We start from the raw sequence: 24880 nt of genomic DNA on the forward strand, positions 1-24880 counted from the left end.
ATATATATAAAGAAACAACAACTGCAAAAACTGGGCAACCACACAAAACATAAAAGAAAAAGATCACCGCAAAACTTACAGGCAAGGTCATTTTTAATTTTGAGGCTGAAAGAGAGAATTCTCTTTTCTCCTTCTCAAACACCTGACTAAAAATTCAGCATTTCCCCACTCCTGATATTTAGTAACCTCTTTTAACCACTAATCAATTTCACAATGCACAATTTATGAGTAATAATTACACAGATTAATGAATCTATTATGCTAAACACAGATTGGACCATCTTGCAAATGTTATTTGCACCACTTGCTGTGATGCATTAAATGCCTAATTGGATTTAAGCATTAGTTACATTTCTTGATATATGATATTTATTTAATATAAATATGCAATTTCTTTTCATCAGTATAGTAGGGCTCTTCCACGCTATCCCCAAACCATTTCCACCACATCTAACAATTCATGTCATTTCATCATTAAATACTAGAAATATCTTCTGCAAAAGTGTTACAAAACCTGCTGATACTTTTTTATAACAATAACAAAAAAGACATACTTCAGTACTTCTGTGATGCAATTAATATTGGAAACACTTCAATATGAAAACTTTGGCTCAAAAATGTTTTCATTCCATCTGCCTTAAGACCTTTTCATCTATTTTCTCTTCCTTTTCATAAATGATCGGAATACTTTATTAGAGTTTTTTAAATCACACACACATAATTAGTTTTTCAAACTATCAATTAACTGATGCTCAAGCAAATTAAACATAGCAAAAACAGTGGGAAAAAAGCACTGAAAAATGAAACCACATCTTACAGTATAATCCATTTTGGAAATTAATAGCAAGCTATCTCCAATAAATCTATTGCATGCTCATCTTTTTTTTTTTTGCACAACCCACATATTTATTCTTTTATTTTACTTCTTAATCAAATTTATGTGGCAACCCATCTCATGAAAAGTGACACATATATTTTGTCCATTTCACTTTCCATGCACAATGCCATTATCATGTTTATCTTCTAGAATTACTTTTGACTTAAGCTTGATTTAGACCTGTCTGCAACTGTGTGTAGGCGTTGACACATCCCTATGCTGTGAAAGGGTTGATGGGTAAGCATAGGTTGCAGATGGTTGTAAATGGGCCCAATGCTCATAGCTCCCAAATCTCAATTACATGTTGTGGGGAGAGGCGCGTCCTCCATGCTGATTGGTTGATGCTTTTTATGTTTTCTGTGCTTTATTGTTTGAATGCCCCATAACCAGAACATTAACATTTGCAGAAGTATAAATGCAACCATCTCCAAACAACAGACACATACATTCCCTGACGTGCAGTGATGCAAAGTCTAAATCAAGTTCATAGTCCCAGAAATATAGTAATCTGCTTTAAAAGTAAGAGCACAACACCATTTTTGCTAGTACTTTGATTATTCCCTCAATATTTGGGAGTTCTTTTGAACCCTACACTTAATTGAGGAAACTCAAGTGACAGCAGAATTACTGTATGGTGTTTTTATCAACACAGACCTGCAACTCAATAAACCTCATTTTTTGCTTTGGTTGTAGATACACTATTGACATACAGGCTGGACTCCTATAGTGGACTACCCTGGGCTGAATTTAGAGATAGTGTCAAAACTCCCAACCTCCAGTGATGTGGGTAGACCCAAGCAGTCAGTTCACATCAGAACTATGCTAAACCTGCTACAATGAATTAATTTACTGTTTTGTTATTTTCCAACGTTATGGAAATCATGTTATGGGCATAATCTGATGAATTACACTCTGAACTGGAAAAGCAGAGCTTGACAGATTGTGACCTCACAGTTCGAGAATCAGCAAGCTCATAGATATCTGCAGCTGAGGCTTGAAAGAACCAGACCTGTTGGGTCATAAGTGTGCAGTTCTGTACCAATCAGATAATCATAGTGAGTTGAGTCAGATGGTTCAGAATGCCTAACTGGGGGAAAAAAATACTCAGTCGTTTTACAGGAAGAAAGATCAAGGAAGTAAAACAAAGGAGGAGGAGGGGGGAGGAGAAGGAGGAGGAAGAGGGGAAGAAGAGAAGGGGAGGAAGAGGAGGAGGAGGAGGAGGAGTACTGAGGAAAATACAGGTAGTCCTTGATTTACAACCATTCTTTTAGAGACCATTTAAAGTTACAATACTGAAAAAAGCAACTTATGACCAATCCTTACATTTACAACCAAGACAGCATCCCCAAGGTCAAGGGATCAAAATTTGGGCACTTGGCAACCAGCACGTATTTACAACAGTTGCAGGGTCCCAGGGTCAGGTGATGATTATTTGTGATCTTCCCTGCTGGCTTCTGACAAGAAAAGTCAATGTGGGAAACTGGGTTTACTTAGTGACTCTATCATTCACTTAACAACTGCAGTCATTCAGGTAACAACTTGTGGCAAAATTGGGGACAACTCACTTGCCAACTGCCTTGCTTAGCAAAGGAAATTCTGGTCCCAATTACAGTCTTAAGTCAAGGATTCTCTGTCATTACCTGCCCACAGTCATTTTACAGTATAGGAGAGATGGGCAGCATAAAAATTTAATTAATTAATTAAAATTATTGCTGTTAAAGATCTTGGGAGTTGGACTTAGCAAAACAGCTACCAGCCTTCAGATGGGCTTTCTGAATGTAATGGCCGACCTCTCAACTTTGCAGGACTATACATATAGTCCATGACTTACAACTGTTCTGTCAATTTCTGAAATGATCCTGGCTGAAGCCATCTTTATTGTTTTAAGTTCCCACAGATTCTGTGGGGAACAGGGGAAAAGAAAATGAAAGCATTGCTAGACTAAAAACGGAGTGGTCCCGTGGGAACCAAGGTCATTCCCACAGGAGCTGGAAGGTGGAGAGAAGAAGTGTCATGGAGCCCATCAATTACTTTCATTGGGTAGCGTGATAAATAGCATAGCAGAGGGGAGGGGAATGTTACATTTAGTTACGCTGAATCCAAGGGGAATTTTAGAATTGTTTTCACTTTTGACTGTGCTGTTATTATGTATCCAATAAACATGTTCTTTGAGGAAACTTCAGGTCTTATTTGGTTACATTAGTCAGAACCTTGATGTATTCATGGACCATTCAAAGTTACAATGGCACTGAAAAAAGAAACTTATGACCATCATTCACACATATGAACATTGCAGCATCCCCAGGGTCACACGTTCAAAATTCAGATGCTTGGCCACTGGCATGTATTTATGATGGTTACAGTGTCCCTGGGTCTCCCCTTTTGTGACCTTCTGACAAGCAAAGTCAACGGGGAAGCCAGATTCCCTTAACAACCGTATTACTAACTTACAACTGCAGTGATTAATTTCACCACTGTGGCAAGTGAGGTCATAAAACAGAGCAAAACCCACTGTGTGGGTTAGCAACAAAAATTTTGGGCTCAGTTGCGGCCATAAGTTGGGGACTATCTGTAGTTCTGATTCCTAGATCTTGGATATGTCTACATGAAATTGTTTCTTCTGAGATACGATGGCTGGGACATTACAATCAATAACTAAGACTTTCTTCAAATTTAGGATGCAAAAGACAAGGATGGGTCCTTCCTGTTTTCTAGAATCAGCCTCCAGCTAGATCTGTCAGGCCACCACTTTGATAGCTCTCAAGACATAGCAATTTTCTCTGGCTTTCAACAGATTTCATATCTGCAATTATTTGTTTTTTTTTCCTTTTAATAGTCTCATTATTACTTATGAGCATATTAGTTTTACTATAGGACTGGGCTTTTTTTTAATCTGTAAACCACCTCAAGGGAACTATATTCTTAATGGCAATCTATAATGCTTTTCAATAAAACAAAGTAAATTAAAATTCATTACCACATGCTAGGATGTGGGGGCCTCAATCTCTTTAGTGTCATTTTTAGACTACATTTAAAACATCTCCATTTTAAGTATTTAATTTGGCTAGTGGATTTATCTTTTAAAAAAATCGTGCAAATTGGAAAAGAAGGTAAAATTCTGTCATGCAGGTTGGCTCCTGGTGGAGAAGGCTGCGATTATCATGTTATTTATTTATGGTTATCATTGGTTATAATTTCCTATACATTAATTATATAGTGGAGAAATATTAAAGAACACCCAAAACACCAATTATCTTCTTGATTCTTCTAAAAGTACAGTGGGACAATAAAGAGGAAATCACATCACTTACTCCATTTTTTTAAAAAAAAATATCAAGTTTTTCCCCCCACTTTGAGATAAATTTGCCTTTGGCTGAGTTATAATAACAATGCACCAATTACTTTTAAAAGGAGAAATGTAATTCTATCTTTAATGGTCAATATAAAAGAAACTCAATTATGCCAACATTTACTCTACAATGAGCACAAATCCTTTGGGATTTGGAATTCAATTTTTGTACAAAACTTTCATACCTGAATTACCATATATAATACTGTACCCCAGTGAGTTATAAGAAATAAAGATATGTACAAACCCATATAAAAATTCTTGGTACGGATTTCTTTTCCTTCTTTCTTGAACATAACCAAATGATTAAAGTATTTCCTGATAAGATAAAAATCTTATACACATATCTAAAGCTGATGATACAACTGGAGAAATGAAATATAGTCATAAACATGATGGCACAGTTACAATAGATAAAAAGAAACTGATATGTAGAATAATCAGATGCTTATCAGATTTATATTTCAAGTACTGTATAGCAGTTTGTTTTCTAAATGCGACATTTACATAACAACATCAGGCCAATATAGGATAAATCTAACCAGATGTGATGTTTCCATTTACAGTATGACTATAACCATGTGTTTTCTCAATCCAAACACTGAACAAATAGAACACAAAACTACAATTAATAGAAAATGGGAATCGTTGATTGCAACCATAAATAAAGGGAATATTGTCTACTTTCTTGAATGGTCTTCTTCAATCCTCCACAGAACTTCTGAATGTGACATGTGCATTTCAATCCATGAAGGAAACAGGAAGAGGTATTGCATAATATTATGACATTAGTATTCTCCCCAAACTCACAAATCACATCCATACATCCTGGATTCCAGAGGGAAAACGACAAGATCCTTTATAAGTCCAGTCCAGTTCCTATTCTTGAAATAAGATAGTCCTCAACTTACAACAGTTTGTTTAGTGACTGTTTAAAGTTATAACAGCATTGGAAAAAAGTGATTTATGACCATTTCTCACACTTGCAACCATTGCAGCATCCCCAGGATCACATGATCAAAAGTCAGAGACTTGGCAACTGACTCATATTTATGACAGTTGCAATGTCCTTCTGACAAGCAAAGTCAATGGGGAAGCCAGATTCACTTAACAACCGTGTTACTAACTTAACAACTGCAGTGATTCCCTTAACAACTGTGGCAGGAAAGGTTGTGAAATAGGGGAAAATTCACTTAACCACTCTCTCAGAAATTTTGGGTTCTGCTGTGGCCCTTAAGTCAACCATGGCTGGCTGAGAAATTCTGGGGGTGAACTCCACAAGTCTTACAAGTTGCCAAGTTTGGAAACTGCTAAAGTAGACTACTGACAGCCAACATCTGATATTTTTTTGCAGCTGGCAGTCTGCAAAAAGGATCACTGCAAGTCTCTTTGGCATTACATGGTAGTCACTCTTAAATAAAAATTTAAAAAGAAAAATATTCTCTTCTACAAAGGCTGGCTTTCCACGGTGATACATTTTCTGAATATCTACCTTCGAGCTTCCAGCAGAATGAAGGATAAAGAACGATGTTCACAGCAGTTTAAATTATTGCCAGGAACCAAGACAGTAGGCTTAAATCGGAAAGGATTATTTGCCCACTCACTGCAGTTGGATTCACTTAGTATGCTAAAATATCATTTGAATAATTCAAACTGGGCTTAATAGGCTGCCTGACCCCAGATGCTGTGGGGGTTTTTTTAGCCTTGGTTTATCACTGTGCTGTTCCATCTTCCAGATTCAAAGAGAAAAGGTATTTTGGAGCACATGGGAATGAACCTTAACATCTGCCAGCAGCTGCTCAGAGCAGCTATGCCTTGTCTTGAGGTCAATCATCTGAGCTCTGCAGCCACAACAGGGACCCAGAGAAGAAAGCATTTTGTTTAAGAAGCTGCCAACAAGCATTGAATGGGCAGTTCTGTGTGCTCCAAAGCCTATTTTTGCCTTTGAATCTGGAGCACTGCATAACCCTCCTTCCCAGATTAGATGCAGAATTTACAGGCTCCTGCCAACTTTCCGCAGCCCCCAGAGCATTTATGAAAAGGGGAAAAAAGATAAAATAATCATTTTATTTGTTTCTTTGTTTGCTGAGTTGCTTGGTTAGGAGGAATAAGTTGGAGGGAATTTAAAAATGAATTGGTGACTTTAATCCCATTTAAACACCCCCCCCCATTCTCCCCACCACAGCCTTGTTGAGTTGATTTGTCATAGTACTTGGGGCTACATGGAAAAATTGATGCCAAAAGCTACCTTGAAGCACCAATTCCTACTCTCCACCACCCATCTCGATTCAGACCAAATATTTTGATCCAGACCTATCAGATGATGAATGGCATCTATTGGCCCCATTCCTTGATTTTAAGGGATTCAAGTATAAGGAACTTGTGGACTTCTGGCTCGGTGCTTTGTGCAAACATAGTCTATTGCAGTCTGTTCAATCAACTTATTAAATAAGATATGATACAGTGTCATGTGCCAATCCAACTGCTTCATTTGGAAGCCAGTTTCCAAGATCTCACCTGCCCAGAATTCCCTTTGGTAGAAGGGCAGCTATATAAATTTAGGAGAAGAGATGGCAGAACCTGGGGTCAGAATGAAAAGGGGGAATCAGCCTAGAATCCTTACATAGCCATAAAAGAACTAAGTCCAACCCCTCTGAGTGTCATTAACCCTTATCTAACTCTTAGAAGATGTGGACCACTAGTTGAGAAGATTCCTGTGTATTTATTTAGCAATAAATCAGGTTAACTGAACCTTGACATGTGGACTTGGTCTTTCGTGCCTGACAATACATTTGTTCAGTAAAAAACAATTATTTTAATATGAGTTGTAGTGCTTCTTTTTCAATGCTGGATGCAAAAGCTAATAAAGAACATGTTTGTAATACTGCCATTCTAATTTGTGATTATAAAAACATTGATAGGATTTTTTTTCTTTCTCTTTTTAAATTCTTGATTTTCTAAGCTATTTAAAAACAGAACGTTAATATTTTTTAAACTACTATATAATGCATAAAAAGTAAAAGAAAGATGAATAGTATATTCCACAAAACAGACACAGAAAAGTTCTGATTTCAAATCTTCTATGCTTGAGTAAGACCAATGATTTCCTTTGTACACTGATCTTTTTTTAAAATAAATTAAGTCGGACCGAGTGAGAGAAAAATATTGTTTAATATCACACCCACACACCCACCATCTCCTGTGCTTTTTTATTATTTTTGACTGGAGAAGACAAGGATTCAACCTTTTTGGATTTAAAACACACTCACTGCACCAACCTATGGTCATCTTGCAACTGAACACATCTAACCAATTTGTCTTCAGGCTTTTTTTCCCTAGAGACCTCTGGAACTGAATATAGAAAATATGTGTGTTCCTCACTAGACTTGAACAATCTTTTAAATGTTGGTTATTACCTATAAACGTATCGTGACTTTTTTCCATTGCCGGCAATGGGGTGGGCGCCGTTTCACCATGACACATCCAGCCCGCAGACTGGCAGTTTGACACCCCTGATCTAAAGAGAGATTGCTTGAAGATCCCACTGCCAGAGGAAGTACCTTCAGCTATCAGCCGAGTGTGGTAGATGGATTTGGTAGTAGCACCCATATTCTGGAACCATGCTTTTTCTTCTAGCCCTGACCCGCCATACATTTTGCAACGCTTTGAAAACCATTCAGGTCAGGCAAACCTCCAATTTGGGTGAACTGCGAGTGACCATCCATTATTTTGATTACATAGTGTGGGTTTCAACTTCGACGTGTTTTTTTTCTTCCTCTTCTTGTATACAGTCCAGGTTCTGAATTATAAAGCAGCTTACAAATACTGGGGGGGGGGGAGAAAGGCAGAGAGTAAAGAAAGAGGCGTGGTGATACCCACCTTAGATGCTTCTGATTCCAGTGACTGGCTTTGGAGAGTTTCTTTCAACTCAGGCAACGTGGAGGTTTCGTTCTTAAGTGAGGTTGGCTCCACTCTCTCACCTTCAAGTTGCAGGCTAATTCCTTCAGTACACACAGAGAGATCGATGCCATTTGGACTGAGGCTGCAGGGGATAGCTGAGAAAAGGAATTAGAGTGAGTTTAGAAGGTAGAAAAGAAGAGAAAGAAAGGCTGTTTTTTTAGCTGTTTGTGCCATGTTCTATCCCGCACACCTGCAGCATCTCACAAAGGAATGGCACTTTGAAGTGTGGGTTGAAATGGTAGAGGCATCAACCAGGAGCTAAATGAGTTTGTGATTTTATGAGGCCGAATGGATGTACCCTACACCTATGGTTGCACAAAGTTTATCAAGGATGCCTTGGATTTGGTATAACCTGACAAGATGTCTATTCCGCCAAAGTCCATTTTGATTGGCTCTAGCAATTTAAAAAGTGAAATGGGTGAGTTAAGCACAAAAAAGACAAAGAGGTGATCTAAATTTGGGGGTATATTAATTCTGGAAGACTCTGGGGACCACAAAAGGAATGCTGCTGCCACCACCACCCCATTTTTGTACCTGTGCCCCTTGGCCAAAAGAGGGTATTGACTACACTAGTACTGTTTCCTGCAACTGTTCTTATCTTTCATACAAAATGAAGGTCCTGTTCTGGGCCAGTGCTCTTCAACATCTTCCTCATTGATTTGGATGAAGGGATAGATGGAGAACTCATCAAATTTGCAGATGACACCAAGTTGGCAGGAATAGCCAACACTCCAGAAGATAGGCTTAAGATACAGAAGGCTCTTGTCAGACTTGAACATCTAACAAAATGAAATTCAATGGTGAAAAAAGTAAGGTGAAATTCATTGGTGGAAAAAAAAGGCATTTAGGCAAGAAAAGCCAAATGCACAGGTATAGTATAGGTGGTACCTTGCTCAATAGTAGTAACTGTGAGAGGGATCTTGGAGTCCTAGTGGACAATCACTTCAATATGAGCTAGCAGTGTGCTGCAGCTGCCAAAAAAGCCCACACAGTGCTAGGCCGCAATAATAGAAGGATAAAATCAAGATTACGTAAAGTATTAAATACCACTTTATAATGCCTTGGTAAGACCACACTTGGAATACTGCATCCAGTTTTGGTCACCATGATGTAAAAAAAGATGTTGAGATTCTGGAAAGAGTGCAGTGAAGAGCAAAAAATAATCAGGGGACTAGAAGCTAAAACATATAAAGAATAGTTGCTGGGATTGGGTATTGTCTAGTTTAATGAAAAGAAGGATTAGAGGTGAAATGATAGCAGTGTTCCAATATCTCAGGGGCTGCCACAAAGAAGAGGGAGTCAAGCTATTCTCCAAAGCACCAGAAGGCAGGACAAGAAGCAATGGATGGAAACTAACCAAACAGAGAAGCAACCTAGAACTCAGGAGGAATTTCCTGACAGTTAGAACAATTAATCAGTGGAACAATCTGCCTCCAGAAGTTGTATGTTCTCCAGCAATGGATGTTTTAAAGAAATTGTATAGAGTTTCCTGTCTGAGTAGAGGGTTAGACTAGAAGACCTCCAAGTCTGTTATATAAAAATATACAGTAAAGGTAGTCCTTAATTTACAACCTTTGGTTAACGACTGTTCAAAGTTATTCGGCACTGAAAAAAGTGACTTATGACCATTTTTCACAGTTATGACTGTTGCAGTATGCCTTTGATCAAAAGTTGAATGTTTGGCAACTGGCATGTATTTACAGGGTCAACGTTGGCAAGCTTCTGACAAGCAAAGTCAATAAGGAAGCCAGATCCACTTAACAACCATGTTACTAACTTAACAACTGCAGTGGTTCACTTAACAACTGTAGCAACAAAGGTCATAAAATGGGGCAAAATTCACTTAAGCTTAGCAACAGAAATGTTGGGCTCAACTGTGGCTGTAAATGGAGGATTAACTGTATTATAGACCACTCAAGAAATTTCCCTCTGTCTCAAATGGATGCATTGGCAAAATCATAATTTATCCCCTATTGAAAAGGAAATAGGTACAGAAACATGTTTCCCTTGCACATTCGTCATGTTTTGTGGCTGAAATAGCATGAGGGGTATATCACCTAATATTCTCTTGGTGTTTTGGATTTCTCTAATCAGGGAGCAGTATGCAGGGATTATGGAAATTGAGATTCAAAACACCTGAAGAGCCTTTAGCTACCCCAACACCATTTTCCTAAGAACGCCAATTACTTTGGAGATTACTTTTCTGCCAACTTCAAGTCAGTGAGTTTCTGAGTGGCAGGCAAGAGGGAAGTTATTTTATCCATGGCTAACCAAGCAAAGATTCCAAAGACTGGCACCTCATTGAGACCAAGCAGAGAAAGTTACTGAGGCTGAGAAACAAAAGAGGATATTTCAAAACATGACTAATAATAATAATAAAAAAAGATGGATGCTCCAGTGCCAACTTTATCTGGGGAAAACGGTATTAGCCCTTCAGCTTTGCATTCAGGGAAAAAGAGGTTCAAACAATTCTGAGACACCAACTTAATGCATTTGCTCGTGAATGAGGGTGGAATTGTGCTTATTCACTTTCCAACAGCCTGTATCCTAACTATTTTTTTTCTTGATTCTAAGCCTGATTAATGAAACTCTGTGTAAGGTTTGTTTCCCTGGTCAGGGTCTGCTGCTAGGGTCTTGACAGAGTACATTTTTCACTTGTAAGGATTGCATTTCTACCAGTTTTAACCTTTAAGACAGTTAACTTGAATAACTGCCTTGGAAAGAGGAAATATTTTAAACCAACCCAAAAAATGGCAGGGTAATTATTGCACATAGACATAGCACAGAAACACACATTTCAGATTCAGGATCGGAATATTAGTAAAGCCTTCCTAGCAGACCCCTTTATCTTTCTGCAAGACCCTGAAGATCTGGCTTTGCCAATTGGCCTGGGGTGCATAGCGAAGTTCCACACTGGAGGTGTTTGCTGGATTGAAGGCAGAGTCCACCTCCCCTCCTTGTTTCCTGCTCTCCTTTCCTGCTCTTCCACCCATGCATTTTTTTTATTTTTTTGGTTATCATACTAATGTATGGAGGCCCTGATGGTGCAATGGTTAAGTGCAGCATTACAGGCAAACTCTGCTGACAGCTCGGAGTTCAATCAAGGTTGACTCAGCCTTCCATCCTTTCAAGGTCAGTAAAATGAGAACCCAGATTGTTCAAGGCAATAATGCTGACATTGTAAACCACCCAGAGAGCACTGTAAAGCATTAAAGGTAAAGGTAAAGGTTCCCCCGCACATGCGTGCTAGTCGTTTCCGATTCTAGGGGCCAGTGCTCATCTCCGTTTCAAAGCCAAAGAGCCAGCGTTTGTCTGAGGACATCTCCGTGGTCATGTGGCCGGCATGACTAGACGCCAAAGGCACACGGAACGCTGTTACCTTCCCACCGTAGTGGTCCCTATTTTTCTACTTGCATTTTTACGTGCTTTCGAACTGCTAGGTTGGCAAAAGCTGGGATGAGTAACAGGCGCTCACTCTGCTATGCAGCACTCGGGATTCGACCCGCCAAACTGCCAATCTTCTGATCGACAAGCTCAGCGTCCTAACCCACTGAGACACCACGTCCCTTCGTAAAGCATTATGGGGTGACATATAAGTCTAAATGCTCTTGTTATTGCTATTGTTCTTGTTGCCATTGTTTATTTTATCTTTCTGTTATTTTATTTTATTTTCTGTTTACACTCAGTGGAGAAAGAAATTGTGCTTGGAAGAGTTAGCGGTAAAAGGAAACCAGGTCACCAAAGAAAATGTTGGCTGGACACCATCAAAGCTGACACCAGCCAGAGCATAGAAAAACTCAAAGAAGAAACGCAAAATTGGAAGATGCGGAAAGACCTGGTCCATAGAATCAACAAAAATTGAACGTAACTGAATGGATAACGTCATCATTATCTGTTTACACTCCCTTCATTGTCTTCCTTTTCACTACTGTAAATTGCCTAAAGTAGCCTCATGGTAAGATAGGTGGCAAATAAATGTAACAAATAAAATAAATAAATCCCAAAAAGATATCTTCTCACACCTATCAGCCTGAGAGTCAGAGTGCTTCAGGCTGAGCATCTATTTTATATCATGGGTGTTTCAACATTTTGGCTTGCCTGGGCCACATTGAATGAAGAGGAATTGTCTTGGGCTACATATAAAATATATAATATAGCTAATGTATATAAATAACAAACTTCCTTTATTTTTTAATATTTTTTATTATATCTTGTGGGACCGCATTACTAGCTGTCCAGGGCTGCATGTGGGTTGGAAACACCTGGTCTAAATGTTCATACTAACTTCCTTTCTTTTTTTACTGAAGACAACATCATGTGTTTTACTAAAGCCACTCATATGATGTCAGCCCCACTGTGTAGGCCAAACTAAGAAATTAGCCTCCCCGAGGCTAGAACTACAATACTTGGCTATAGTAATAGATTCTTGCAAGTCTGATTGTGTATTACTTCCCACTTCCCTTCATACTTGTGTGAAGTAGAGAGGTGCCTGCTTGAATCTTGTACACATGTCTTCTTGTTTAGGACTTAAGCCATGTTTTTCCCTTGATGCTTTGGTAATGAATCTGGCCTATCTGTCAAGATCATCTTTCTTACTCTCTACACATAATTAATGAACCACTTTCCTCCATTTGCAACAAATAAGCTCATAGACTATTTCTGTTCTAGTAATCTGGCCGATGTTTTCTGCCTATCCAGATTACTAGTATAGATATAGAATGAAGGAGAAAAATAGCCAGCATTTGTTGGTCCAATTTCTACTGAGACCACCTAATCCAATATTTACTCACTTCTAACATTGTCAGCTAAAAGTAGGAACAAATAACAAGAAAAGATCTGGACCCAAATCTAACAAATAAAGTGATACTGTTGTTGCTCTGCTCATCAAGCCAAGGAAAATGTGAAGACCAGTCTTTCTAAAACTAAATTGCAGATCTTTCAAAAAAAGGGGGATGAAATAATAATGATGGGAGTTTTCAATTACCCCAACATCTGTTGGGAGACAAACATTACCAATTCCTGACTTGTCTTGTTGACAGCTTTCTCCTTCAGAGGATAAAGAAAGACAAAGGAAAATCATTTATCGTTGACTTGAAAACCAAATGAGTCTTTAAATAGGAGAGAATATCTGCAGCTCAGAGTCCAACTGTAGAGTCCTTGGTGCTCTCTGAGCTGGACTGTTTGCTAAAAAAGATATATCATTACCCAACTAGGGGTAATGGGTAACTATCCATTGTTGAGTAATGACATTTATACAAGCAAACAACCAAGTTCCACACTAACTAGCACTGATGATGTCTCCTAGTTAGGCACTAAAATGTCCCGAAAGCAAACAACCAAGTTCAGAGTACACCAAGGACTCCAGATGAATCTTTTCACAGGATTGGGCATCACCTGTAGAGTAGGAAACACCTTCTAAGGATGAGGAAAAGATGATTCTTTATCATGGTGCCTACATGCACACAAAATCCCATTTTTTCCTTCAAATTCAGATCTCCGTTTAAGCCTTTTTGACCTTAACCAACAAAGCAGAATTGTTCTTCTACTTCCTTAAGTAGAAGAAGCAGAAAGAATATAATAGCATGAAATCTCAAAACAATAAATTTCAATAAACAGAAAGCATAATAAATAGATATGTTGGCAAAAGAAATTAATGGCAGAAGTTGCCCCAATCCTGCTAGACTTCAGGAAATCTTTGGGCTAGGATGCCGAATGAACAAACTTTGGGATGGTATTGGGATGCCCATGGTATACCTCAACTATGTGTTTCTTGTCTTTCTTTGTTTTCCATTGTTTTGAGGGATGCTGTAATTTTGATTTTGCTACTGAGCACCATCGGGAGTGGCATTTTTGCAACTTGGGCAGCTTTATAAATTGTTCAGTAAATAAATATTAAATCAAAAATTGGAAAAGAAATGTCAAGAATCTTAGAAAAGAGAGACTGAGGCACAATGGCAAAAAGTTCCACTACAGAAGGAAGGAGAAATCAAGCACACAAAACCTCAGGGAAAATTGAAAATAAAATGACACACTGAGGAACTGGAAGCTGAATCAACTCACCAAGAGTCAATATACTCCAATAGACTGAAATTGTAAAGATGGTGCTCAGAGCAGAATGAATTCAGGTTGGTGAAGACTGGTTAAGTAAGAAAAGGAATTTCTTCATGTATGTTCCAGATAACTGAGGAGAAAAATCAGCTCCATTGGTTATTTCTTAAGACCTTTTTCTTGCCTGTAGAGCATAAAGAGCAAACATTCATATTTTGTGTCATTCTTCTTTACATAAGGGAAAAGAACTTTGTGAGATACTGACAAGCTACTAAAATATTGTTAAATACATCAGAAATCTGTAAACTGGTAAGAAAATCCATTTAACTATATAAAAGCTAATGCTACATGAGTAAATAACTTCCTGAACAACCATGTTAAGAAAGAGGAGAAAACATCTAAGCTTTGATTATGTGTCCTTTTAATGCTTTTCAATACTTGCATGAATCCTTTTCCACAATCCAGAGTCTGTTGCAGTTGGGGGGGTGGGGGGATAAAGCACTCACTGTTTTGAAGGTATAGCATGTACAAAAAGAGAAGGCCAAAGAACACGTCGCAGACTCAGAAGAAGATAGATAACCTCAAAGACACGCTATACTAGCATGGCATCAAATGAACAATGATTAAGCCCATCAGATGTGCAGGAACCAGAATTCTTTATTTACCTCAACACCCAAAAGAGTAAAAGAGGAAGTAAAGAAGAAGAAGAAGACTTTTTGATGAAGTTTACCACAAATAATGAGTAAATTAAACTTTCTCTGACTTTTCCTTTCATTTATTAATCTTAGTAAATTCAGGATGAGATGGAGTCTTCCTGATATGGAGGATTTATTTAGGTGATTTATTATCTTTACTGACTAAATCTTAAGAAATCAATGCTGACTCAGAGTGGTTTAACAATGAACGAGTTTATTGAATACACAAAGTCAACTGTCAACTGTCAAATGTTGCAACCCTTTTATAGAGAAAGCCTTTGAACTGTAACCAATCAATGGAGTCTCTTTTCCCGCTCCTAGGTTGTGGCGTCCAATGAATGCACCTTAATTTCCCGCTCTGAACCTTGCTAAGCTGCAATGTGTTTGCAATCTCTTGCTTGCCCTGTTAATAACTATTTACATACACAACACCCCTTACCCCCCCGTTGATGTTATTTCTTTACGAAATCCTTTAGGTATTTTGGTGGCCTATGTATTCTAGAAGGGTATCTGTTACTTTGGCTGCTAGGGACCCCTCTTCCTGGTTGACTGCTTGGCTGCTTGTCACTGCTGGGCCTGGGCTCTGGGTTACTGGCTTCAGATGTGCTGTCTTGTGTATTAGTTTGTGTTTGTAATTCAGTGGTCACTGGCCTACTTCGCAGGGGTATTTCCCATTCAATTTGACTGAATTGTTGTTGTTGGGTGCGAGGGGATGAGTCCTTTTGCCCCTCCTCTACGCCACTCTCTGGCCTGTTGTTATCTGTACTGTTTCCCCTTACTATGCTTAGGTCCCCCTCAACTGGCACACAACCACTGGATCTTTTCCTCAGCTGGTCTATGTGTCTTTTACAGATCCTGTTCCCTTCCCCCTCAATAGTGTACGACAGGGGACCTAAGATTTCAGTCACCACCCCTGGAATCCATTTGTCCCCTTGGGCATAGTTTCTGGCCCAGATCAAATCCCCCACTTTAAATGTTCTGTTAGGAATGTCAAATTCACTGTTTGTTTGCAGTCTGTCAGGGTGCAATCTGTCCAATTTTGTGGATAGTCTCCTGCCCCACCTCATTTCAGCTGGACTTTTCCCTGTAGCAGAACATGGGGTCGTGTGCTGAGCCAACAAGAACTCTGCCAGTCTCTGATGCCAATCACCTCGAATAATTCTTTTTAAAGCGTCCTTCGTGGTCCTCACATTTCTTTCAGCCAATCCGTTGGTGGAGGGGTGGAAGGGTGCTGAAGTCTTGTGCTTAATCGAGTTGGCCTTGAGGAAATCCTGAAATTCAATAGATGTGAATTGTGGCCCGTTATCAGACACAATTAAATCCGGCAACCCGTGAGTGGCAAAGAGGCCCCTTAATGCCTGTATTGTTCTGCCTGAAGTTACTGAGCTGACCGGTACTACCTCTAGCCATCTAGAGTAGCTGTCAACCACTACTAGGAACGTTAACCCTTGGAAGGGTCCAGCAAAGTCAATATGAATCCTGGACCAAGGATTCCTAGCTTGTTCCCATTTATGTGTGCGGATATGTTGTTGTTCAGGCCTGGAACGTTGGCACAGATGGCAATTGGCAACACATTCCTCAATGTCGTTGTCCAGTCCTGGCCACCACAAGTGACTCCTAGCCAACGCCTTCATCCTTACTATTCCAGGATGTCCCTCATGCAATTCAAGTAGAATAGCTGATTTGTGGATTCCTGGAATAACTACACGAGTTCCCCAGAGTAAGCAACCCAAATGAACTGACAGTTCATCTTTCCTCCTGAAATATGGACTGTATATTTCATCCAGTTTGGCATTAGGCCAACCGCTCATGACCCAGGTCATTACTCTCCTTAAGGTGAGGTCCTTATTGGTTGCCTCAGCAATGTCTTTTGCAGTTAAGGGCAAATCAGGAATGTCCTGTAGGGACATTATTTGTCCCACTGGGGCAGGGTCCTCCTCTGTTGTGCTTAGGGGCAATCTGCTAAGAGCGTCTGCATGACCCATGTCCTTGCCTGGTCTGTATTGGAGGGAAAATGAGTATGCTGAGAGGAAAATGGACCACCTCAGCATCCTGGGTGACATAATTTGGGGAGTCTGTTTATCTGTGGTAAACAGTCCCAGCAAGGGTTTGTGGTCCGTCAGTATAGTAAAGTTCCTACCATACAGGTAGTCGTGGAACTTTTTAACTCCTGCCACTATGGCTAATGCCTCCCTGTCTATTTGCGCATAGTTCCGCTCTGCCTTGGTTAGTGTGCGGGAGTAGTATGCAATGGGTCTTTGTATTCCCTGGTTGTCTAAGTGGCTGATCACAGCCCCTACGCCATAGGGCGAAGCATCGCACGCCAGGTAGATTGGTTTGTTTTCTATAAAGTGGGTTACAGTTGAATTACTGGAAAGGATGTCTTTTAAAATTTGGAAACTTACTTTGTGCTTGTTCTGCCACTGCCAAGGGGTCTTCTTATCTAAGAGTCTGTGTAAGGGTTCTGCAATGGCAGCCTTGTGTGGCACAAACGTGTGGTAAAAATTTACCAAGCCAAGGAAGGCCTGTAGTTCCGCCTTGTTCCTTGGTTCTGGGGCCCCTTTGATTGCTTTAATTTTTTCAGGGGTAGGGTGGATTCCACTTTTGTCAATCCTGAACCCCAAAAAATCAGTGGATTTAACCCCTATGCTACATTTTTCCTTCTTTAGTTTCAACCCAGCCTTCCTAAACCTACCCAGTACCTGTTCCAGCCGCTCTACTAATATTCCTTCATCCTTTCCAGCTATTAGGACATCATCAAAGTAAGGGCATACTCCAGGTATGCCCTTTAAGGTCCTCTCCATCACTTCTTGGAAGATGCCTGGAGCTGCTGCAATTCCAAATTGCAGTCTGTGGACTCGGAACGCCCCCTTGTGGGTAACGATCGTCTGTGCCTCTGCAGCCTCTTTAGAAACAGTCAACTGTAAGTACGCATGCGCCAAGTCTAACTTGGCGAAGATGGCGGCGTCCTGGATCGTGGCGAGGACCTGCTTCACCGTCGGGACCGGGTAAGCATGCTTTTTCATTCCAATGTTGAGGGTGGCTTTGTAGTCAGCGCAGATTCTCACATCCCCATTGGGTTTGAGGGGTGTGACAATCGGCGTTTCCCACAAACCGCCCTCAACAGGTTCTAATACTCCTTGGCCTACAAGCCGGTCGAGCTCGGCCTCGATTTTTTCCTTTAAGGCAAAAGGCACCCTTCGGGCCTTAAGCCTGATTGGTTTTACTGAGGGGTCTAGGTTGAAGTTAATGGGGGGCCCTTTGTACATGCCCAGAGATCCATCGAATACGTCTGCAAATTCATTGCAGACGGATTCGAGGGTCTTATTTTTAATCACTGAATTTATTCCCCCGATCCAAATTCCTAGGGCAGGGAACCAATTAAGTCCGATTAAGCTAGTCCTATTCCCCTCTGTAACTATTAGTTCTAAGACCCCCTTAAACCCCTTAAATTTTACACTAAGGCTGGTCTTTCCTTTTACTTTTATTGGACTTTTTTGAAAGTCCATTAATTGAATATTTGTTGGACTAAGTGGAATTCTTTTTCCACTTCTTTGTTCAATTCTCTCAAGGGTTTCAGTGGAAATTATCGACACTGAAGCCCCTGAGTCAATTTCCATTCTGCAAGGGACCCCTTGCAGAAGGACTGTGATTTTTAATTTTCCGTCCAGAAAATTGTGACCACTTCCCAGCCTTCTCCTATTGACTCGCGCCACCTCCCCTAGATTTGGAATTTTAACCCGGTTTTTAGGGGTCTCCTTGCCACTAGCAATAGGGGTTACCTTACCCTCAGGCCACACATCGACTTCGTTCAGACGGTTGTCGCGAGCGCGGTTTCTGCAGATGGCCTGGATGTGGCCGGTCTTGCCGCATGCCCTGCACTTGGCGGTACGGAATCGGCAGGATGCACGGGGATGGTTGCCGCCGCAGCTGCCGCATCGGTTCTGGCTGTCGTTGTCGCGCGGTCTGGTTGCGGTGTCCCGCCACGGTCGTTGTGCTCCGGTCGGTTGTCTTTGCGGAGTTGCGGGTTGTTGACGGCGGCCAGGTTCGGGCCCCTCGCTTCTGGGTTGTCTAGGTGCCATCTTTCCAAATCGCCTGGAGACTTCGGCGATCTCTTCCTCCCACTGCTGGTCCACCTCCCCGCAGTCCACATAGCCCGCTTGGTTGATCTCGGGCGCTGCTGCCATGCTACTGCGGGGGGGGTCGCGATACCCGGTTGACTCGTAAGTTAGAAGTTCGTCGAGCACTTCCTGCAAATCGCCGGTGGGTTTGGCGATTATTCTGTTTTGTAGTTGTTCATCACGCAAGCCCAGTACTACTCTGTCCCGAATTCTTATCTCTAAATTATCGTATTTACATCGTACTGCGGCTTCCCTAACGGCAGCGACAAACTTTTGTATGGACTCTCCCGGTCTCTGATTCCTCTTTTCGAAGATGCGCCGCCAAAAGAGTTCGGACCTTCGGGGTGTAAAGTGGACCTTTAATTTAGCGAGGAGGTCGGCATAAGGCACGCTAGAGACTGGTTGCGGTTGACACAATCCGACAGCGACTCTGTAGACCGGTGTGCCACAGATCGTCAATAATGCCGCCGCTTTTTTACGGTCGTCTGTGATTCCGTTCACTAACAGGAACCCTTCGACTTGACCGATGTATTCTTCCCAATCTTCAGGGAAGTTTGGGTCGAATTCCTTCAATGACCCGATTTGCGCCATTCGGAGAATTTTTTCTTATTCTGCCGCGGCCGCTCGGTTGACTGTGACTCGCTCTGAATTTGCCGCCTTTCGCGACAATTCCGCCGGTTCTCTGGTCTTCTGTCAATCCCACCTTCGTCGCCAGTTGTTTGGTTCTAATTGACGAGGACTCAGAGTGGTTTAACAATGAACGAGTTTATTGAATACACAAAGTCAACTGTCAACTGTCAAATGTTGCAACCCTTTTATAGAGAAAGCCTTTGAACTGTAACCAATCAATGGAGTCTCTTTTCCCGCTCCTAGGTTGTGGCGTCCAATGAATGCACCTTAATTTCCCGCTCTGAACCTTGCTAAGCTGCAATGTGTTTGCAATCTCTTGCTTGCCCTGTTAATAACTATTTACATACACAACAAATGCTAATGGCATTTGGATAGGATTTCAATTTCCTGGAAGATATGAAATCTGCGTCAGAGCCTCATTTTAAAACAAAATTGTGCAATTGTAAAATAAGCCCCAAAACACCTATGTTGATGTTACTCCTCTATATTATTACACTTCTAACACACCAAAGCTAAGACCCTCCAATAAATTTTTTTTGGAATCCAATGGATGTGAAAAGAAAAATATTTTATTGAATTAAGTTAATCTTAAAATTATAGGATTCCATTCAACATATTTTAAAACTCCAACCACTGATTTGTTGAAATATAATATTTCAATTATCAGGATTATCCAAGTACCCAGGGATTTGGCAGGAGATGTTAGTTGATACCACATGCATCATGACATACAAATGATGTGAATTATATATCTCCAGAATGTCAATTTCTTATGAAAATTGAAATAAAATTTCAATTTCCATTCCCCTTAAAAACTCGCAGTTTTTAAGCTAGGAAAACCTACTGTGCTACAGTTAAAAAACAGGAACTAAGTGTCTGCCATGCTATCAAAGGGGTCAAATCCTATCTGCTCCCATAATGGCTTTTGAGATAAATCTGTCACTTAAATTCTGTAAGGAAATAGAGGTCAAACTGTCAGCCCAAATCTCCTGTATAATTTAGATTTTTTTTAAAAAAAAACACCTTTAAGAGTTCAGCCTATCCCTTAAAAACTCTGAAAGTATTTCATCCTTGCCAGTCTGCCAGGACAGCCATTTTACAAACAGCCAAATCCCACTGTAACAACCATTTTGTGAGTGCTCACATCTCGTGCTCTCAACATTCCAGATATAATGAACTATTCAAAAACATTGCTCAATAACTGAAAGCTCTGCAGGTATCTGGGTTCTCCTCTTTTCCTTTTAATCAGATGGGGTGACAATTGCTTTCACCCTGGCTTCTAAGAGCACACGAGAATGACAAAATAGAATAGAATAGAATAGAATAGAATAGAATAGAATAGAATAGAATAGAATAGAATAGAATAGAATAGAATAGAATAGAATAGAATAGAATAGAATAGAGCTGGAAGGGACATTGGAGGTCTTCTAGTCCAGCCCCCCACTCAAGCAGGAGATCCTAACATCCCAGACAAATGACTGTCCAGTCTCTTCTTAAAAACGTCCAGTGATAGAGTGCCCACAATTTCTGAAGGCAAACTGTTCCACTGGTTAATTGTCCTCAGTGTTAGGAACTTCCTCTTTAATTCCAGGTTGCTTCTCTCTTTGATTAATTTCCAACCATTGTTTCTTGTCCTGCCTTCTGGTGCTTTGGAGGATAATTTGACCCCCTCTTTGTTGTGGCAGCCCCTCAAATACTGTAATACTGCTATCATGTCACCCCTATTTCTTCTTTTCTTTAGACTAGCCAAACCCAAGTCCTGCTACCGTTCTTCATATGTTTTAGTCTCCACACCTTTGATCATTTTAGTTGCTCTTCTCTGAACTCTTTCCAAGGTCTCAACATCTTTTTTGTAGTATGGTGGCCAAAATTGGTTGCAGTATTCCAGGTGTAGTCTCACTAGGGTTTCATAAAGTGGCACTAATACTTTGTGTGATCTTTATTCCATGCCTCTGTTTATGCAATCCAGGATTGCATTAGCTTTTTTGGCTGCTGCTGCACACTGCTGGCTCATAATCAAGTGATTGTCCACCAGGACTAGGACAGAGTTGGAAGGGACCTTGGAAGTCTTCTAGTCAATCCCTCTGCTGAAGCAGAAGTCCCTATACCATTTCAGACAAATAGTTGTCCAATCTTTTCTTTAAAAACCTCCAGCGATGGAGCACCTCCAAATTCTGAAGGCAGGCTGTTCCACTGATTAATTGTTCTCACTGTCAGGAAATTTCTCCTTAGATCTAGGTTGCTTCTCTCCTTGATCAGTTTCCATCCATGGCTTCTTGTCTTCCCTTCAGGTGCTTTGGAGAATAAGTTGAGCCCCTCTTTTTGTGACAGCTCCTTAGATATTGGAAGACTGCTATCGTGTCACCCCTGGTCCTTCTTTTCATTAGACTAGATATACCCAATTCCTGCAACTGTCCTTCAAAGGTTTTAGCCACCAGTCCCCTAATAACATCATCCCAACTGTCAAGTATTTACAATGGTTGCAGCATCCCAGGGCCATGTGTTCACCATTTGTGACCTTCCTAGCCGGTTTCTGACAAGCAAAGCCTATCTGGGGAAGCCAAATTCACTTAATGACCATGTGGTTCATTTAACACAGGAGTGTCAAACTCGCAATGTCACATGATGTGTTGCGACGTACTGCGACTTTTTTGCCACTGCCGGCAATGGGGTGGGTGCGGTTTCGCTATGATGCATCCGGCCCAGTTTGACACCCCTGATTTAACAACTGCAGTGATTCATTTAACAACGTGGCAAAGAAGAGGAAAAATCAAGCACCACTCATTTAACAACTACCTCACTTAGGAACAAAAATTCTTCCTAATTATGGTCCTAAGTCAAGGGCTGTGGGTAAAAATGTGGGCAAAATTCATCAAAGGAATCCCCAGCATCTTACTTAATTACAAACAAACAAAAACAGCAAAACCACACCAAAGAGCATACATCAATTGTTCCTTATAAATAGGAACATTTAGAATGTTCATAATTCATTGTTAATTCAATTAAACAGTTATAATGTGCAACCAGAACATGCTACACTGGTTGTCTTCTTCCTCAAAATGCTCATTACCTCAACGTTCTGACTGCCTTCACCCACCATTTTAAACACATTTCACATGTTCTGATTTTTAGATTATTATTCGTTTATAGTAGACTATAAGCCCTAAGCCATGCATTTTATATCTGAAGCAATTTCTTTCTGTCCAGACTTATCCAAGATTCCCAAATGATTGCTTGACTCTCAGAGAAGCCAAAAGAGAGAGAGAGAGACACAGAGAGATAGATAGAGACAGACAGACACAGACAGACAGATTCCAAACCAAACCAAACTGCAGATAAAGAGATGGATTTGCAATTGGCATAGCTGACATTAAATTCGTACGTTATCAAAAAAATTACTAGCCAAGCAATTCACAATTTCCCCAGAGATGCAAAGATTTGTATCAAGTCAGGGTGTTTGTCACATTGCTAATTTTTTAAAAAAATGAAACAAATTATCCTCCCAATTATATCCTAAACTTCTAACTGAAATTCTGGAGGGATTTGGGGGAAAATAAAGGGGTAAAATAAGTAAGTGTAAGTAGGTTTAAATTAATGTGAGTTATACTGGGGCCTCCCTAATTCAAAGTAAAGCTAAAATTTAACTAATTTAGACATATTAAAATAAATAAACCTAAATCAACTCTTAATCCATATAATTCCATTTAAATTAAATGTGAAAATTGCTACCCTAAGGAGCAAGAGAATCCATCTGACCAATGATTGATCGATCAATTAATTTTGCAGGAAACCTCTAGGCCAGGGATAGGCAAACTTGGCTCTTTTATGATTTGTGAACTTCAATACCCAGGATTCCTGAGCCAGCCATGCTGACTCAGGAATTCTGGGAGTTGAGATCCACAAGTCATAAAAGAGCCAAGGTTGCCTACACCTGCTCTAGGCCATTATAAATGAAAATCCATGGAAATAATTCATAATTACTGAGTTACAAATTTAGAAATAAGAAAGCATTACCACAGAAAAACAGTATCCAAAATGTTTCCTGATGTTCCTCTCTAAACAACAAATAGTTTAATTATTCCAACTCTAAGCCAGCTGTCTCTCAGTCACACTGACTGGGAACGATAGATGTTGCTGCCTACCATAATCGGAAGTCACTAGAATGAGAAATTCACCGAAAGATATTGATAAACTGGAACAAGACTAGAAAAGGGCTATCAAGATGGTGAAAGGACTAGAAACTATGTCCTATGAGGGGTTTAAGAAACCTGGGGATGTTTAGCTTGCAGAAGAAAAGATTGAGATAATAGCTGTCATCAAATATCTGAAGGGCAATCACATTGTAGAAGGTTCAGATTTATTCTCATTTGCTTCAGAAAGTAATAGGGTAGAACTTCAAGGATGCAGGTACAAACTTAGACATTAGCTAAAACTACTTGACTATAAAAGTTGCCCATTGATGGAGTAAGTTATGGCATGGAGTATTTTCCTTTCCTTCACTGAAGTTTTTCAGAGGCTGAATAATAATCTGTCAGGAACGATGTAGTGAGTCCTGCAGTGTGCAGGGGTTTGAATTGATGACCTCTTAGATCACTTCCAATCTACTGTACTTGTCTAAAATTCTATATCTAAACAAAGACTGCATCCAGTTGTACAGCTAGCACTATCCCAGCCACTGCTATTCCATTATACATATTAAATTGCAATAAACCAGAGCTGGCAATCTTTTCAAGATCCAGGTACTAACGCAAAACATCAGAAGACGCTATTGTTGGAAAAATAAAATATTGCTAAATGATCAAACCTTATGGAATAAAACCTTGCATGTTGTTTTTCAATGTGCAAAATTTTAGATCCTCTTAACATTCTTTAATTTTGATTCCATTTTGGGTGTCGGCCTTGGTTTCAGGTACCATAGGATAAGTCAGGAAAGGTATATATATTGAAATCACACCGTTTGATACTTTTTGATTTGCACAACGTTCTGATAAAAGAACGAAGTACTTCTCAGAAGATTGAAAAGAAAGGGATTGTGATAATAAGGATATTGGAATTTTTTAAAGACATTTTTATCTAGCATCAAAAGATTATTTAAGAAATAATATTCACATTATTTTTAAGAAAAACAAATTCAAATTCAGAATAGAGAATAGAGCTGATTTGTAGTCCAACCCCCTGCTCAAGCTGAGACCCTATACCA

At 40.0% G+C, this 24880-nt stretch overlaps 1 protein-coding gene across 3 annotated transcripts in view; it reads right to left on the reverse strand.

Annotated features, from left to right (window-relative positions):
* The window catches only part of SAMD12 (sterile alpha motif domain containing 12), a 272823-nt gene that overhangs the window by 228649 nt on the left and 19294 nt on the right, over nt 1-24880 (reverse strand). For all 3 annotated transcript variants that reach the window (XM_083359832.1, XM_083359833.1, XM_083359831.1), the window contains exon 2: nt 8106-8281. In XM_083359832.1, the coding sequence (XP_083215958.1) occupies nt 8106-8281 (176 nt within the window). The remainder of the gene's footprint in view (nt 1-8105; nt 8282-24880) is intronic.

The sequence above is a fragment of the Vipera ursinii genome (genome assembly GCF_947247035.1).
Source record: "Vipera ursinii genome assembly, chromosome: 3".
Classification (NCBI taxonomy): Eukaryota; Metazoa; Chordata; class Lepidosauria; order Squamata; family Viperidae; genus Vipera; species Vipera ursinii.